The sequence below is a fragment of the Histomonas meleagridis genome (assembly GCF_020186115.1).
Source record: "Histomonas meleagridis strain 2922-C6/04-10x chromosome Unknown contig_20, whole genome shotgun sequence".
Lineage (NCBI taxonomy): Eukaryota > Parabasalia > Tritrichomonadida > Dientamoebidae > Histomonas > Histomonas meleagridis.
The window spans coordinates 640,058-658,546 of NW_027150805.1; the positions used below are offsets into that span (position 1 = coordinate 640,058).

Sequence of the window (18,489 nt, forward strand, 5' to 3'; positions counted from 1 at the left end):
GGCGGAGTGTCAACTTTTTAAATAACTTTTGATCGTTCATATTTTTCAATTTGAATATGTCTGTTTGGCAAAAACGAGAAAAATATTTTTCTTATGAATGAAGTTCAGATCGATACAATAAATGAAACCAACAAAAATTTGCTTAGTCGCTCAGTCTCCAAGCCAAAAGTTTTTGTATCATTCACAGAAGCAACGAAAGCAAACACATTAAAATGTGAATTTGGAATTCAAAAAGATGATACCACAATATATCTCCACAAAAGCAAAACGAATTTTACGAGTCTTACTCATTTTGACAAAGTTGTTCGAGAATATTTTCATGCATCACGTTTTGTCACGCCGTTTCCAAAGAAACCATCGGACAAACTTATCGATGAACTCAACAAATACTTCTTCGAGCTCATAAAAATTCCGGGTTTTGTTATTTTTTCCCCATTTGTTGAACTTTTTCACTTCGATCCGAAAATTTTCGGAGATTTTGAATAAACTTTTTTCACATCAAATTTCCGACGGTTGAAAAAAACAAAAATATTTAATAATTAATCGAAATCGCGTGAGCTGGTCCTTCTCGGTGTCACAAGGAACTGGTTTCTGCCTGCATTCACAACAGACGTTCCCAGCCCTGAACGGTTCGGAAAGATGAATTTATTTGGATGGAAGAAAATCGGATTTGATTCTCCACCTTCTCTAGCTTCTTTCCAATGAAGGTTCGTCTCTATGTTACTTATCACATCATCACAATCACCAATAAGCTCTGCATTAAAATCACATTCAACACATTCTCTGTTGATCAATATTGATGGTACATCATAGAACATTGATGGCAAGTTAGCAATAGGCCTTACCTTAAGCGATGTTCCTATGACAATTAGAAGGTCTGCTTGGATCGAATCTTGAAACGCTTCTTTTTCATCAAAATTTGTATCTTGACCAAAGAAAACTATACCTGGTTTGATATAACCTCCACAAGAAACGCAGCGAGGAACTGTACGAGCATTGATTGCTGGCCTCAAATCTTCTATCGAATATGATTTTCCGCAAAAAATACAATGATTTTCTCTCCATGAGCCATGAACGCATCGGAGCCTCTCTGGAGGAATTCCTTTCTCAAGTGTGTCAACATTTTGGGTGTATACGCGGAGCAATTTACCTTGTTGTTCAAGAGCTTCAATGAAATAATGAGCTGATGAGTACTGTGGTGTTTCTGAAGGAAATATTAGGTGTGCAACACTCCAAAATATAGATGGATTTTGCAAAAAGTATTGAATATCAAATACATCATAAGGATCATTAAGAACACCCATCTTTGCGACGGTATCATAAAGTCCACCGGGAGAACGAAAGTCTGGACCTGTACTTGCACCTGCTCCCATAAGGATCACTATATTTTTTGCCTGATAAATCAGGTTGTAAACCGTTCCGATGTCTGATATTTGTTGCTTAACTCGACCACGGCTTTCCAAATCTCTTTGGGATGCAATTTGGAAGATAAGATGCCACAAATTTTCCTCAGATACACCCAAAAAAGACGCAGCTTCAGAATGATCTTTTCCTAGAAGGTCACAGAGGAGATCTTTTGGGTCATCCCCGTGCTCATAGGCCTCGAAAACAGTATTTCTCAACGAGATCGTTTCCATCTGCAGGTTCCTCTCTCAATTTCAGATTTTCAGCACAGCTTTTTCAATAAAACTGAATCAAATTCTCAAATTCAAATGGTTTTGCTCTCAAAAATATTTGGTCGATCTCGAAAATTCAATAAAATCGCCGTAAAACAAAATTTGCTGCTTTACATTGCTTTTTGAAAAAAAGTTTCGGTTAGACGTTGGCGGAGGAAATTTTTTGTCTTAACGTTTTAAGGTGGCAAAAGCAATCCAAAAAAAAGGCAAGACAAAGCCAAAAAGCATATAATTATATTAATGTTAAATTGTTGTGTTCGGTCTTGGAACTTTTCGATGTTAACATGTTAAATCCTTGTTGCAATAATTTTTGTCTCATTATTAAATTTTTTATGAGCATTTCCCAAGGTTGGAACACGTTTTCATAATGATCTCGTTCCTTTGGTCACGTTTTAGGAAATATTTTTTTGTTTTTTCTTATTTGGATTAATTAATTGTTTGTCCAAAAAACAAATAGTTTTATTGGAGCCTCTTTCTACATTACGAGAACGAAAGTTTAATCCTTATTATTTTGTTATCTTCGAGCATTTGCGCATGTTCATGCGATGTGAGTTGTGTTTGGTCTTTCATTCAAAAAGTAGATTGAGAGCACAAAGAATTACCTCAAAGAAAACGTTTATTTCAGAAAGCGATAAAAATAAATTTTGCCAAAACCGAAACTTTGAGGGCTTATGCTCAACTCATAAAAACGACAATTCTTTCACTGTATTACTTTATTCTTTCTTTAAGTTCTTTTCAGGAGTTGGTTCTTTTTTGTCTTTTTTCTTTGACCCTATAATTTTTGCATAGATGTTTACGCCGATGAAAACGCCGAAAGTTAAAATTGTTCCAATATAACCACAACTCCTTCTTACAAAGAAGAATGAATCAAAGGTTCTATACCAGAATGTTGACGTAGCGTTTGTCATTGAAATCACCTTCCAAAAGTGATACAATAGATTTCCAAGTTTAGATCTCGAAGACCTTGGATAATATTTCTGAAGCATTTGATCGGCAACCGACGATGCAACAAGCTCAGGTAACAACATCAAGTATACTGGGTCAAAGCCATGCCATAATGCTGATACAACAAACACAGAATGATGTGAAAAGGAGTAGCTAAATCCATTGTCTTTCAGTTGATAGAAAAGATACCTCTTAAAGAAGATATGTGATGTATGATTCCAAACTTGTAACCAAGCTCCAACTGACGGCGTTGTAAGAAGTTGGACTAAGCCCATGTTGGAACAATCATAGAAATCTTCTACAAGTGGTGTTTCACAAACTCCTGTTTCATAAATGCTGGATTCAACTGGATGCCATGCTGGATAATATCGACAAAATTGACCAATGGTACACACAATAGATAAAAGGAAACGTATAAAGACATTTTGGCGAACAAACCAAGGTTGTGAATAAAATGAGATTTGAACTTTGTTCATAAAAAGAATGTTGAACACGGACCAAAATATGCTTGAAAGGAAGCGTTTGTTGGCATACTTACGTGATTTAGAATCAGCTGAAATTTGTGGATGATCACCAATAGTAAGAATGTATTCAAAGATTTTGAACTCAAAACATGGACCTGAGTTGCCTCCCATTGGTGTTATGCAATATGCAAACCAATCAAGAAGTGATGGTTTTTTATCAAGAGCAAGACGCTTGGAAAATTCACGTTTAACAGGTTTTCCTTCCTTGATTTTGCGGCCATCAGAAAGGTTGAATGTTGTGAAAACTATACGATTAAATAGAATCATTGTAATTGCAGTTACTTCAAAATCCCATGATTCATTTGCCTTAAGTTTTTGATAAAGGTTTACAGCAGTATTTATGCCCATTGCAATTAAGGAAACAATATACGGGTTTTTATCTATGATGAAATAAGTTATAAATGTAATTAAAATTGGGATGATAAAATCATTTTTGTATAAGATACGGGTAAGGAACAATCCTGTGATAATGTGAAATATAGAATGAAAATATCTTGATTTGATTTTTGGTAAAACCCAACGATATAGTGGCATTAAGCTCATGGTGATGGTGCAAAGCCAGAACACAGGACCAATGAATTCATATACATCAATAAACCATGCAAAAAGAGATTTTTTTGCTTCTTTTTCCATTAGGCAGGAATTTTGAGGGTTTACGGTTTTATGGGGACTTTGTAATGTGCAATTTTTTGAATATATATAAACGGTTTTACTTCACAATTTACCAAACCATCACTTCACCTTTGTCGCCAAACTGCGTCACTTCAGAAGTGAGGTGATGTTTCACGCATGCGAAAATTTTTAGAAATAATTTTAAATTCAATAAGAAATTTTATTAAATAATTAATATTTTCCTTAGAAATCTTAGTAATCTTCACGAAACCCAGTGCAAACCGAATGTTTTTAATTTCAAGAAATTTTAATGATTCTGAGAAAATAAACATATTCTGATGAATTTTTTGATTTTTATAAATTCCCTATCATCACTTAAGTAAAAATCTGTCCTCAAATTGAGAAAAAAGCATAAAGATCAAAATGGAAATTTCGAAATCAATTTTTTCAAAATATTTATTTTTTAAGTCAAATCTTAATTATTTGTGATTTATATTATATTTTACAAATGGTAGTTCTTGAAATCTTAAGGATGATTTTTTTTCATTCAATTTTCTTCATTTTTTTATCACTTTATTTTAAATCATATATAAAAAGTTCTATGAAGTGGCAGTGGTCTTTTTTTTCTAGCTATAATATTAAAATAAAGAAAATATTAAAATATATGTATCATATTTTTTGATTTTGATGATTTGCCAAGATATTTATATTTTGATGGTCAAAAAGTGCTCAAAAATTGGTATTTTATATATTTTTTGTTATGTGATCATATTCAATCAAAATTTTTGTGATTAAAATCGTTTTATTTGGTTTCACAAATATATTCGTTGAAGAAAATAAGACTTTAATTTTTCAATTTAAATAATAAATAAAAATAAAAATAATCAAATATATTAAAATATTAAATTATATATTTTTATTCATAAATAAATAAAGACCAGCGCCACTTCATATAAAAAGTTGCATTTGCATAAATGTTGGAGAAGTCGTTTTTTTCATGTATTTTCACTTTTTCTCAAAAATTTCAATAAAAATGATACAAGATAATAGTTTAGAAAATAAACATATCTAACATACAATATTACTATATGAGAAATATTCCAAAATTCCCGAAAAAGTATGGTCGAAATCATATCGAATTTGGAAAGATTGAACAATCAAAATTTCATACCGAGGGTATTTTTGTACTCTCCTACCGATACCATTATTAACATAAAATTACCGTTGAAAAAATATTGCAGGATTTGAGGTTTGAGTACCTCTGAGTTTTTTTCTAAGAATAAAGATAAAAATGAATTTCAATACATTCAAATTTTAATTCATAGAATATTATATATAATTGCAATCGTTCATTCAAAAGTGGATAAGTTTCAAAATTTATTTGCCAGACATTTATGCTTGACAATGAAGCGAACCTCAACTTGGGATACACAGTAAGCCCATTTGGAGGTGAATCTAGGCATTCTACAAAGAGTAGGTCTATTTACATGCAGATGTTGAAATCACTTCAACATTTAATACTCAATTTAAACGAAGAAAATATTGAACTAACTGTTCAACAAACCATGGATTTATATAGACCGAAATATCCATATTCTTTTAATCGCATTTTAAGTATTTTGATATATTATTCGTTTATTTCGCAACGAGAGGAAGGAGATACGTATTTAAAATTCATAAAATTAATTCAGAAAAAAGAGGAAGAAATAAATGAAAATGATCCTAAGATCATTGAAGTGTTTAGTAGTTATTTAAATGACATCCAATTCTCGCAAGAATGTGAATATTTTCTTGAAAAAATGATTGAGCAAAATTTAATTGAGAAAAATATTATCAAAAAAAATCGATCGAAATATTTTGCGCATTATAAAACAGAAGAAGAGAACAAAGAATTATATGATGATTTTTTTAGTTATATATTTATTCAACAATATGATAAACTTTCGAAGAATGATTGGGAACTTCACAAGAAATATATAAAAGAAGCAGTAAACACATCAGAAATCTCAAAAATAATTCGAAATGATGATTTAGATAAACTTCAAGAAATATCATCGCAAGCTGAATTTGATTTTAATCAAAAAATAAAACCATCACTTTATGAAAGATTTTCATTTATTAATGCGGAAAATGTTTCATTAATTGATTTTGCAGCATTTTTTTCATCAGTTAAATGTTTTAAATATTTACTTATGAATGGTGCAAAAGTAAATAACACAGCAAAACATGCAACTGCAGGTGGAAACTTAGAAATTATTCATTTATGTGAACAAAATCATTCATCATTTGAAAAATCATATGAAACAGCAATCGAATTTCATCGAAATGATATCTTTAAATATATTTATAAGAACAAAATCGAAAATTTAGATAAAAATGTACAAAATTCGACTTTTTATAATATAGATCAAAACATTTTGAGATTAGTACCACCGAAATCAGATGAATTAAAATCTAAATATCTTAAAAAACTATTAAAATATTCTGATCGAGAAGGAAATTATGAAATTTTCTTATATTTAATAAAAGAAATAAAAATCGATTTCAAATTTATTAATATGTTGGCAAGAAATGGAAATTTATTTCTTGTGAAACATTTTCTGAAAGAATATCCAATTCCTAAAAATATTTTAGTTCCTTCTGTAAGTTCAGGAAACATTGAACTTGTGAAATATGTTCTTAAACATGAAGGAATCGATATAAATGCTAAAATTTTTTTGTTTGATTTAAAGATTATTTTTTTAATATGATAATTCTAAATAATATATAGAAATCATTTGTTTTATTTCATACAGCTCTTATGATGGCTGTATATAATGATGATGAAATATTAAAATTACTTCTTGAACAAGAAGAAATTAATGTTAATGCTAAAGATGATTTTTGTTTGTTAACTTTTTTGTTTATTTATTAAATTTAACATTATGTTCGTGTACTTGGAAATTGTTCAAATCATTTGAAACAGCACTTATGTTAGCATCTGAAATTGGTAATGTTAATGGAATAAAATTACTTCTTAAAAATGAGGATATTAATATTAATCAAAAAAATGTTTTTTCGTTATATTCGAATTTTTTAAAATAATTACGTTATTCCATAAAATTTTTTGGAAAATGTTTACATTATTTGAAACAGCTTTAACTATAGCAATTGTAAGGAATCAAACAAATGTTGTGAAATTACTTCTTGAACAAGAAGATATTGATATTAATATTGAGGATTTTTAATTGTTTAATTTGATTTTTATTTTGTTCATTTGATATATTAAAATAATATTTGGAATATATTAAATTTATTTAAAACGCCACTTATATTTGCATCAATGAATAATAATGCTGAAATAATAAAATTACTTCTTGACAAAGAAGGAATTGATATTAATGCAAAAGATATTTGTTTTATTTATTTGGCGTTTTTTAAAATGATATCATATATCAAATTAATATTTGAAATTTTTATAGATAATAAAGAACTGCACTTATTTATGCTTCTGAAAGAAGTAATAAAAAAATTGTTCAACTACTTCTTGAAAAAGAAGGAATTGATATTAATGCTAAAGATGTTTTATAGTTTTGTTTTGGTTTTATTTTAATAATTTAAAATTTAATAGTTTTATATGAAAAATATTTAAATTATTTCAAACAGCATTGATTGTTGCAGCTAACAATGATCAAATAGAAATAGTTGAATTACTTCTTGAGCAAAAAGAAATTGATGTTAATGCTAAAGATATTTATTTGTGTTGTTATTTGTTTACTTTTGTTATCTAATTTTTCAAAGTATTGTTTGGAGATTGATAAAATTATATTTTACAGCACTTATGTTAGCTTTCCAAAACGGAAATACAAAAATAGTCAAATTATTCGAACAAAAAGGTATTAAAATAAGTTCTAAAGATATTTGTTTAATTTTTTTGATAATATAAATGATTTGGATTAAACCAACTTTTTTTATAAAATAAAAATAAACATAGAAACCAAAATAAAAAACCAAAACAAGAAAAATTTATAATTAATAAAACTTGTTATTTCATAATAATTTTTTTTAAAAATATAATCATCAAATACGTTGAATTTTTTTTTTCTTTTGGATAAAAAAAATAACTATGAGAAATATTCAAATAGAAATATAACTTTGTAATCTCTTATGACTGTATGTAGATTAAAATTGATAAAAATTGATTTCTTTATTTGGACATAAGCTTTTTATTTTTATCATTTAATAAATGAACAAAATTTAATGTTAAAAATTTATATTTTCATTAATATTCGTAGTCTTAAAAAAGTGTGTTGCAACAAAAAAGCATAGATTTACACAGAATATATCAGGCTAATTGAAATGAAAGTTAAACATTTTAAGGATATATTCATAACTCTTTTTTATTTAAATAAATCAAAAGAAATTGCAGTATTGGAATTTTATTTTTTTCCTTTTGCTTTATCATAATGATATAATCATATAACTTTTCTGTTTATTTGAAAGATGAAAGATTATCAATAGAACGATGATAAATCCTTTTCCTTGCTTCACCAATGAAGCATGTATTGAATTAAGGTCATCATATCCTCCAGTATAAAGTTGAATGTTTTGGTCATCAACAACAAGAATAACTTTTCCAGAAGTTATGCATATTAAATAGTCGGATCATATTCATTTATTAAATGTCCATGCACAAATTGAGTTGTTAGTGCTAATGCAAAGCAAATGCACCAAAAACTTCAATCACGTAACACCCATAGAAAAAAGAGCATTCAATTTTCAACAAAAAACGATTAAATTTATCAGAAAATGAATGGCATCAATCACTGAAGTAGGATCATGAGATCTCATGCGATAATGAACTCCAGCCCCCATCAGTATTTTTGTAAAATAATGATTCCAGTACTTCATAAGAAGTATTGCATGAGCACATAAAAATGTGAAGAGTAAACCTTGTTTATAAATGGTAAAGGTTATTAATTGCAACACCCTTTTTTCTCATTTTGGGTTGGCCCATTGGATTGGATTTGAATTGACTTTCCCTTTGCACTTACTTTGATATTGCAATCTGCAATTTCACCAAATAAGTTTTCTACTCCATCACCTGTTATTGCAGATGTCACAAAGTAGTTTTCGGCTAATCCTTCGTTCGATGTCAAATTATCAACAAACTTGGTGGCTTCTTCGATTTCATTGGAACTTAGTAAATCAGACTTAGTGACTGTTAAGAAAATCGTGCATTCTGGTGAAATTTCGATAACTTTATCGATCCATTCAGTTAAAGTATTGAGGTTTTCTTTATTTGCACAAACAATGGCAACATTTGCACCTCTATAATACATTGGCATAATGGCTTGATATTCTTCTTGTCCGGCTGTGTCCCATAAGTCGAGTTTAACTTTGATGTTTCGGCTGTTAATCACAGTTTTGGTGTAATTTTCAGGGCTTACAGTAGAAACAGTTGAGAGATTTTCTCCCCTAAAGTAGTTAAGGAGGGAGGTCTTGCCCACACCAGAGCTTCCTACAAAAATTACTTTCATTGTATTTTCGTCATCCATTTTGGATCAGTGAGTTACGGTTTCCTTTTTGTTTAGTTTACAAAACCGAAAATTGGTAATTAATGTAAAATAAAACCTGAAATTATGGTTATTTTAGTGTTTTTAAGAATCTATTTAAAAAAAAAAAAAAAAAAAAAAAAAGTTTTTCGAAGATTTTTGATTGTTAAATAATTTTCAAATATTATTTAGAAATAAAATTATTATTAAATATTTATTTTAATGAACAAAAAAATTATTCAATTCAAAGGATTAAATATTCATTCATTATCATTTGGTACTAATGATTCATATCTTAAAGCTATGGAACCTAAAATTAATAAGATATTACCATTAGTAGAAAAATCTTATGCATCTCATGGTAAGATTAGTCCTGAATTAACAGAACTTCGAACAGATTTAATTACAATCATTAATAAAGAAACTAAGAATCCTTATGAATTAATTGAAAAACTTAAGACAGCTACAGATGTCCAAAAAGTTATTTCTAATTCTATGCAAAAGATTGGTGTATCTACAAAGAATTTAATTGAATCAGTCCAAAATAGAAATAAATCATCTAAAACTCAAGCAATTGCAGAAATCATTGAATATGTCTCTAATTCTATAGCAGCTATATTCCAAGGATTAAATGTTACATCATGTGAAAATGATTCGATTTATAATGATTGTATTAGAATATTCGATTCTTCTTTAATATCAGTACGTTCAATGATTGATATCCTTAAGACTTCTGCAGTTTCTTCTACTTCTATTCGTAGATCTACACGTTCATTTAATAGAATGTTTGATTCGATGCTTGATATTATGGAAGTATACTAATATCCCAATTTATAAACAAAAGCCTACATCAGATATCGGTAAATCTAAATTAGAATTCATGAGAATTGCTTCTGATGTAATTAAATCATTATCTTCAACTATTACAGCTAGAGCAGAATCTAAAATCCCCGAAACGTTTGAAATAATGTTCAATTCACAAGTCGAAAAATTAGAGAAATCTATGAAAGAATTAGAAACTAAATCAACTAAATTATTACAATTAAATACTGATAAACAAGCAGAGAAAGAATTTAATAATTTATTTGTTACTATTAAAGAACAATTTGGACAATTCAAAGCTAATGCTAAAAACCCAACATTAAACAAACAAGATTCGGCATTATTTGATTTAACTCATGACTTCATTAACTTAAGTGATTCATTTGGTGGGTTAACACGTGTTATTAATAAGTTAACTGATGCTGTACCTATAGTGCCTGATTTAGAAAATGCCGAAAAACTTAAGAAACGTTATGTAATGCCATCAGTACCTAAAGACACTGCTAATTTGAAAGTTATTGATTCAGTTAAGAAGTTAAATGAATATATTAATATTTATCAACAAAAGTCTAAAGCATTTTATGGATTATTCCCTAATGCAAAGAATGCACAATTAGCAGATTCAATGAATGAAGTATATACAGCTATAGATAATGTCGTATTACAAACATTAAGAGTTTCAGCTATATCGATGAACTTAGAATTGCAAAGTGGTTTAGCAACTACTTGTAGTAACATTGCAGTAAATTATGATTCATTACTTAAGGAATTACGTAGTAGATTCATGTTAAGTGGTGATTGGGATGGACAATCACCGAAATATAGAGAAAACATTAAGAACGCAATTGAAGAGACACAGAAAATCGCGCAAAAGGCATTAGAAATAGCCGAAGAAGAAGCTAAAGCACAAAATGCAGTTAACGCTAAGTTCACTAATGTATTAAATCCATTAACACAAGTTAAATCATCATTAGAAACTTATAATGATAAAGTCAAGACAATGAAGTCAAGTATCTCACGTGAATATGCTACAAACATGTTTGAATTGGTATCACTTTATGCGACTCTGTAAATCATGTTGTGTTACATGCGAAGGCACATCCAAGTAGTGAAGAAAGCGTCGATAGTTATCTTTCATTAACTGAAGAAGTAACTGAACAAATGAAATTATTACTCGACGCGTCAACTAAAATTACTTCACAAGAAAAGAAAGTCGAAGAACCCGAAACTTTGGTCATCGACAGAATGAAAGGATTAAATGGAATCGGAGAGAAATTCGCAAAGCCGCATAACAATGAGTCACCTGAAGCAAAGGCACTGAGAGAAGGCGTAGTAGTAATATGTAAAGGTGCAAACGCATTAGCAAACTCCGCAGAAACTGCTTTGAACAATAAGAGAGAACAAAGGAAGAAACAAGAAGAAGCTGCAAAGAAGGGCGGCGCTGTCGTGAGAGTTGGAACAACAAAGGAAAGTTTGCTCAAGAGATTGGAGCTCGAGTCAAGAGTCATTAGAGCACGTATCATACTCGAGAAGTCTGAGAAGAATCTCGCTGAACTTGGATGAAATGAGGAGAAAATTTAACGAAAAAATTAATTAAAATTACTGTGATGTTTTATACAGAAGAATATGGAAACATTTGGAAAGATCGAATGCGTCCTCATGTAATTACTTCTTTAATATAAACTTCGCACGCAAATATATTATTCTGGACATAAGTTTCTCTGTTACGGATTTTTATATTTTCAACATCATTAATTATTTGGCGTGAAACTTGTATAATTTACATGGAGAAAAACGACAAAAAGTGCAAAAGTTGTACAGTTGTGTAATGCTTTGAAATGATGCTGTAAACAGCGGCCGATGGATTTTTCTATAAAACGATAATGAATTTTGAGTAAAAAGTTCTCTTGCATTGAATTACCGTATTTACAGTTCGGACAATCCTGATGTTTCTGTTTTTCTTCCTTTCTCTAACTGAAATTACTCGTTTCAGTACTTGGTGTAATGGCATTTCAACAGGAGATTGTGAAGCTGAACTCCAACAAACAGATAATGAATTTTCTTTTTCACATATTGGTGAAAAAGATTATTCTGTTACATCACCTCGTATCTCATGTCAACCTGGTGATGAAGTAACTGTTACTGGCGATGTTTTTTATATAAAAGGAGATGCTAAATTTCAAATCATTCCATACGATTTTAATAATGATCCAGATTGGTCATTTCAATCTTATCCAGTTGTTGACTCACCTGGAGGATATGCTACTTATACTAGAAAATGGATTATTCCAGGAAATTCACGTAATTTCACATTTCGTTTTGTCGGAAGTAATATTACCAATTTTAAGTTTAAATCTATAAAGTGGGATATAACTGGTCACTACGATGCGCCCACAATTCGAAATGTCGAACTTGAAAATTCAAACATCAAATTAACATATGATACTCTTTTATTAAATATGACAATTCATGACAAAACCACCCAACGAACTTGGACTCAACGTAGACAAACTATTGGTGGCACTACAATAAATTTAAAAACTACCAGTAGTTCAATTTCTATTGATACAATTACACAAGATAATCTTATTCACTTTAATATTGAACTTTTAGAGGATGGCTTTCGATCTACAGTTGCTCTTGATAACAATAACTCCGAAATTCTTCCACCAGATTATCCGTTTCCATTTATCTCTTCACTTGGAGATCGTATTGTACTTCCATACTGTGAAGGCATCACACTTCCTGTTGATTTAACCGAACTTCTTGGACGTGATGAATTTTATTATAGTATTTATAGTTTATCAATGGCATTTGTTGGTCAAACAAATGATCTAAGTTCAATGATAATAATATTTGAAACGCCTTATGATAGTTCAGTAGCCGTTGTCCGTTATAATGAAGAATATTTATATATTAAACCACGATTTAGTCTTGAGAAAGGACGCTTTTCATATCCTCGAAAACTTCGTTATGTCTTTTTAGAAGGAAATCATGTTTCTATAGCCAAAAGATATCGAAAATATGCGCAAGAAAAAGGATATTTAGTACCATTTACAGAGAAAATTAAAACTCGTCCAAACGTTGATAAATTAATTGGCGCAGTTAATGTATGGACTGTTGGTAGTTTTAATATTAATAAAATCAAATTATATACCGAAATGCAATCGTTAGGGAATCGAACGAATATTATCATCAGGTGGAGGATCAATCAGTGAAGTTAATTATATGAATAATAATATGACTAATATCCTTTCAAGTCGATATGATATTTATCAAGATCAAATGGATCCCGAAAATATTATCAAAGGTTATGTAAGTAATTCGACAGCATATTTTTATGATGCATTTCCTGATGATGTTATTGTTGATGAAAATAATCAAATAATTACTTCATGGTCAGTAAATAATTTATCATGTCCAGCATGTTCAACACTTGAAGAATGTCCACGAGTTGGTTGTGCAGTATTATGTGACTTAAGAGCGCCTGAATATGCAAAGAAGAAACTTGATAAAGAAATTTCTTCTGGTTATAACTTTACAACACGATTTATTGATACGACATTTGCATCACCTTATCGTGAATGTTATCATCCAGATCATCCTATGACTCGAACAATGTCATTAGAAGCACGAATCGAACTTTTAAAGGAATATACAAATCGTGGATTTGTTGTAGGAACAGAGAATGGTAAAGAACAAGCTATACCTAATTGCGATTTCTTTGAAGGAATGATGAGTCCTGGCGAATATAGAGTACCTAACTCTGGAAGAGATTTAGAAACAGTGTTTACTTATGTTCCTGAAGAAACTCAATATATGGTTGATGAAACTTTACGAATTCCTTTGTTCGAACTTGTTTATCATGATTGTGTTATAAGTTATTGGTATTGGGGAGATCATAATTCGAAAGTAATTCCTCAATGGGATAAAAGAGATTTGTTTAATCGATTATATGGAACTCCTCCAATGTTTTTGTTTAATCAAACAATTTGGGAAAGATATAAAAATAGATTCGTTCAATCTTATAAAACTGCAGAAGAAATTTCTTATTTAACTGGATATTATGAAATGTCTGATCATAAATATTTGTCTGATGATTGGAAAGTACAACAAACAGTGTTCGGTAATAATAGGGTTATTGTCACCGTAAATTTCGGTGATAAAAAATTCGGAGGTATTGAACCAATGAGTAGTACTGTCATCGTTTATACAGATGCACCTCCTTGGGCAATTGCTGTAATTGTAATTGCTGCTGTGGTAATTGATGGAATAACTTTTCTTGTCCTTTTTATAATGAATAGAAAAAAAGGTGAAGAAAAAGACTCCAATGAAGATTAAAAATAATGTGATATAAATAAATATTAATATAAATGATGGAAATTTCTGTATTTAACAGATCACATCAATATAAAACATACTTTCCACTGGTTTTCTGGTGTCTTTATTCCTGTATTTTATAATCTTCTATGTGTTACATATTTTCTTGATTTACATCATACAATTTCAAACATTGGTTGGGGCTATAGTCTTCTTTTTATTTTATTATCACATGTGTTTCCATTGGAACACTTACAAGCATTTGTGTTATTGCCATTAATGGAGAAATGAAAGAAGGCGGATGTTATTATTTATTATCACGTACACTTGGTCCCGAAATTGGGGCTGCCATTGGTATAACTATTGTTATAGCGCATTCTACCTCTGTATCTCTTCGATTACATTATGTTTCTCTTCTTATCACAAATTTTTATTCGAAACCACTTTTGTCATCACTTTATTGGGATCGCGTTTTATGGCAATTTCTTTTAATTATCTCCTTTTTCATTTAGTAATTTAACTATTTCTGTATATCCTTTTTCATGTGCTAACTTAAGTGCTGTATCAAATAATTTAAATATTTTCCAAATATTATTTTGAAATATCAAATTATTAAATTTTAAATAAAACAAATAAATATTTTTAGCATTAATATCAATTCCTTCTTGTTCAAGAAGTAACTTAACTATTTCGGCGTATCCAAATTCAGATGCACAAATAAGTGCTGTATCGATTAATTTACATAATTTCCAGATATTATTTTAAATTATCAAATTATTGAAATTAATATCAAACAAAATAAATAAATATCTTTAACATTAATATCAATTCCTTCTGATTTAAAAGATATTCAACGAGTTCAATGTTCCATAATTCGGGAGAGTATGCAAAAATATTTTTTGGAATTGGATTTTCTTTCAGAAAATAATTAATGAGATAAAGATTACCAATTTTTACCATATTATTGAGAATATTTTCATTTATTTTCATTCCATTTTTCTGTAAAAACATAAAAACTTCAATGTTCAAAAACATAATACATAGAGAGCCTAATTTTTCTATATCATCAATTTCGATAATTTTATTTTCATAAAGATAATTAAAAATATCATTTCGATGAAATTCAATTGCTGTTTCATATGCATCTTTAAATGATGAATGATTTTGTTCACATAAATGAATAATTTCAATGTTTCCACCTGCAATTGCATATTTACCTGTGTTTTCCACTTTTGCACCATTCATAAGTAAATATTTAAAACATTTAATTGAAGAAAAAAATGCTGCATAATCAATTAATGAAACTTTGTTTTTATTAACAAATGAACATCTTTCATAAAGTGATGGTTCAATTATTTGATTAAAATCAAATTTTGGTTGTGATGTTATTTCTTGAAGTTTTTCAATTTCATCATTTCGAATTATTTTTACAATTTCATTTGGATTATGTCCTTCTTCAATATATTTCTTATGAAGTTCCCAATCATTCTTTGATAATTCTTCATAATTAGCAATGATTTGGTTAAAATAGCTAAAATTTTTTTGTTTATAAATTTCTTCTTTAGACATATAATGGATAAAATATGGATTTTCCTGATCTTTCAATATTTTTAGATCAAGAATATTATTTTCATACATTTTCAAAAGTGGATAATATAATTTTTGCTCGTAAATTCCTGTGTAATTTGGATCGAGGTCAATAAATTTTGCAAAAAGAAGAAAATTAGTAAAATCGCCTGAACTCTGCGTCTTCCGACATTGTGTCTTTTGGCGATATCACGCTGACTTAGACCTTCGATAATGTCAGCTTTGATCAGCTCATCAACATTGACCATTGAGTTTATCATATATTTTAAATGACCGAAAGAGGATGTAAAATATTGATTTATTTATTTATTATTCTGTATTTTATATGTATTTGTATACTTTACGTAAAAGTGCAAATAAAAGTGACATCAAATGACGTTAATAGCAATAACGGCTTTTTAAAAAATATTTTGACACACTCGACTTTTTGAGATGATAAACTATTAAAAAAGTGGTGTAAATAAAAGTGAGACCTTTTCGTACCACGACACTCCAAGTGTGTTATTTTCATCCATGTTAAAAGTAATTTTTTGAGTTTCCGACAAGTAAACTTCAAAGCAATTTTTTACAGATGCTAAGAAAGAAGAAAAAATTGATCTTTTATTAAAACTTACTTACATATGCAAGTGTATATTTTCGTCACTAAAACATATTCAACAAAAAATCAGAAATTTTATTTACCAAATCGTGCATTCAGGGGTCATATTAAGTTTTTCCTGATAGAAATTCATCTTTTCTTCGGAAGGTGCCACTCCAAAATCGCCTTCTGAATACACTCTTATTAATTCTATCAAAGCGAATCGATCATTCTGCTTTGCGCCATTTTCCAAAATTTCCAAAATTCGTTCATTATTTGGTGGGTTTTCTTCTTTTAACAATTTTATAGCGACATCTAAAAATTGGAAATTTTGGTTATCGAACATAAATTGACATAACTCCAAAGCTCTTTTTGGATTTTTGGCAACATTTCCTTTCCCATTTGCATAAATTTTAATTAAAGTATCAATAACTTTATAGTAATTCATTTTAATTAATTCTTCACATATATCGACAGCTTTTTGTACATTTTGTTCTATTCCATTACCATTTAAATATATTAATGCCATGTTATGCATTGCCATTGTGTCCCCTTTCTTTCTTGCCATTTCGAAATATTCTAAAGCTTTCGGAATATTTTTCATTTCTTCATCTTGTGAATAAAGTACACCTAAATTATAAATTGCATTTAAATGTCCTTTTTAGCAGCAGCTTCATAATACTCGGATGCTTTATTTAAATCCTTTTCGACTCCTTTTCCATAATGATACATAACACCTAAATTAGTTAATGCTTGAACATGGTTATTACTTGCTGCTTTTTGATATAATTCTAAAGCTTTCTTTTTATTTTTAGGTATTCCTTCACCTTCTTGATACATTAAAGCTAAGTTATAAGTGCAATCATCATCACCTAATTCAGAACCTTTTTCATAATAATATAATGATTTATAAGGATCTTTTTCCCTATAAATTTCAGCTAATTTTTTCATCGAATTTAAATCACCTAATTCAGAAGCTTTCGTTAAAAGTTCGATTGATCTTTTCGGATTACGTGGCACAAAATGTCCTGGTGTATTAACCAATAAATTTGCTAAGTTATACATTGAACGTGTATGATTTTTTAAGATTGCTTCTTCATAACATTCAACAGACCTTTGAATAAGACTCGTGTTCTTCCCAATATATTCATAATATTCTCCTAACGAACATAATGCATCAGGATTCTTAGTTTTGGCTGATTCAACTAAAATTCTTCCACATTTCCCTAAATCTGGTGGAATCTCTTTGTAACCATCGCGATAAAGTATCGCAAGTCTTATTGTGCAATTAAAATACCCTTTTTCTGATCCTGTTTCTAATAATTCAATTGCTTTTTGACAATCATAGGGAACATTTTCTCCACTTAAATATTGTAATGCAAGATTATATATAGAATGAGCAAAACCCTTTTGTGCTGATGTTTCGAGTAACTCAATACCACGTGGAATATTTTTTGGAACCCCATTACCTACAATATAAATCATCGCTAAATTAAACATAGCTGTAAGATCGTCATTTAAGACACATTTCTCATATAAGTTGACGGCTTTTGGGATATCAATTGGATTACCTCCCAAACCGATGTGATAAATTTGTGCAAGATTAAATGATGCATCATTTATTCCTGCATCAGACCCTTTTTGGAAATATTCAACCGCTTTATTGATATCATGTTCAATACCTTCTCCTCTTAAGAATAAATTACCAAGATCCATATATATTTGTGGATTTTCTTTTGCTTGTTCTTCAATTTGGGATAAGTTCTCTTTAATTTTAGAAAAATCAGTCATAAAATTTTGTTTGGCAAATCTTTTTTTTATTGAATAGTTTATATATAGGATTTCAGAATGTTGTGTGATGTGATGTTTGAATTGCTTCAAAATTTACCCAA

The 18,489-nt window shown here is 29.2% G+C and overlaps 9 protein-coding genes across 9 annotated transcripts; 5 read left to right on the forward strand and 4 right to left on the reverse strand.

The window, feature by feature from the left end:
* Positions 1-539: 539 nt before the first annotated feature.
* Positions 540-1,637, reverse strand: GO595_002779 (transcriptional regulator, Sir2 family protein; the record flags this gene model as incomplete). The annotated part of the gene is made up of 1 exon (XM_067915726.1): positions 540-1,637. One exon carries the CDS (start codon positions 1,635-1,637, stop codon positions 540-542), a length of 1,098 nt encoding a protein of 365 aa, XP_067776580.1.
* A 752-nt stretch (positions 1,638-2,389) lies between these two features.
* Positions 2,390-3,778, reverse strand: GO595_002780 (MBOAT family protein; the record flags this gene model as incomplete). Its single annotated transcript, XM_067915727.1, has 1 exon — positions 2,390-3,778. One exon carries the CDS (start codon positions 3,776-3,778, stop codon positions 2,390-2,392), a length of 1,389 nt encoding a protein of 462 aa, XP_067776581.1.
* Positions 3,779-8,712: 4,934 nt separating this feature from the next.
* On the reverse strand, positions 8,713-9,294 carry GO595_002781 (small GTP-binding protein; the record flags this gene model as incomplete). Its single annotated transcript, XM_067915728.1, has 1 exon — positions 8,713-9,294. One exon carries the CDS (start codon positions 9,292-9,294, stop codon positions 8,713-8,715), a length of 582 nt encoding a protein of 193 aa, XP_067776582.1.
* A 300-nt stretch (positions 9,295-9,594) lies between these two features.
* On the forward strand, positions 9,595-10,113 carry GO595_002782 (uncharacterized protein; the record flags this gene model as incomplete). The annotated part of the gene is made up of 1 exon (XM_067915729.1): positions 9,595-10,113. The coding sequence occupies one exon, from the start codon at positions 9,595-9,597 to the stop codon at positions 10,111-10,113; it is 519 nt and encodes a 172-aa protein (XP_067776583.1).
* Positions 10,114-10,258: 145 nt separating this feature from the next.
* GO595_002783 (uncharacterized protein) lies at positions 10,259-11,185 on the forward strand (the record flags this gene model as incomplete). Its single annotated transcript, XM_067915730.1, has 1 exon — positions 10,259-11,185. One exon carries the CDS (start codon positions 10,259-10,261, stop codon positions 11,183-11,185), a length of 927 nt encoding a protein of 308 aa, XP_067776584.1.
* An 89-nt stretch (positions 11,186-11,274) lies between these two features.
* Positions 11,275-11,676, forward strand: GO595_002784 (uncharacterized protein; the record flags this gene model as incomplete). Its single annotated transcript, XM_067915731.1, has 1 exon — positions 11,275-11,676. The coding sequence occupies one exon, from the start codon at positions 11,275-11,277 to the stop codon at positions 11,674-11,676; it is 402 nt and encodes a 133-aa protein (XP_067776585.1).
* A 383-nt stretch (positions 11,677-12,059) lies between these two features.
* Positions 12,060-13,331, forward strand: GO595_002785 (Carbohydrate binding domain-containing protein; the record flags this gene model as incomplete). The annotated part of the gene is made up of 1 exon (XM_067915732.1): positions 12,060-13,331. One exon carries the CDS (start codon positions 12,060-12,062, stop codon positions 13,329-13,331), a length of 1,272 nt encoding a protein of 423 aa, XP_067776586.1.
* Positions 13,332-13,398: 67 nt separating this feature from the next.
* Positions 13,399-14,454, forward strand: GO595_002786 (Carbohydrate binding domain protein; the record flags this gene model as incomplete). The annotated part of the gene is made up of 1 exon (XM_067915734.1): positions 13,399-14,454. One exon carries the CDS (start codon positions 13,399-13,401, stop codon positions 14,452-14,454), a length of 1,056 nt encoding a protein of 351 aa, XP_067776587.1.
* Positions 14,455-17,245: 2,791 nt separating this feature from the next.
* GO595_002787 (tetratricopeptide repeat protein) lies at positions 17,246-18,388 on the reverse strand (the record flags this gene model as incomplete). Its single annotated transcript, XM_067915735.1, has 1 exon — positions 17,246-18,388. The coding sequence occupies one exon, from the start codon at positions 18,386-18,388 to the stop codon at positions 17,246-17,248; it is 1,143 nt and encodes a 380-aa protein (XP_067776588.1).
* Between the last annotated feature and the right edge of the window lie 101 nt (positions 18,389-18,489).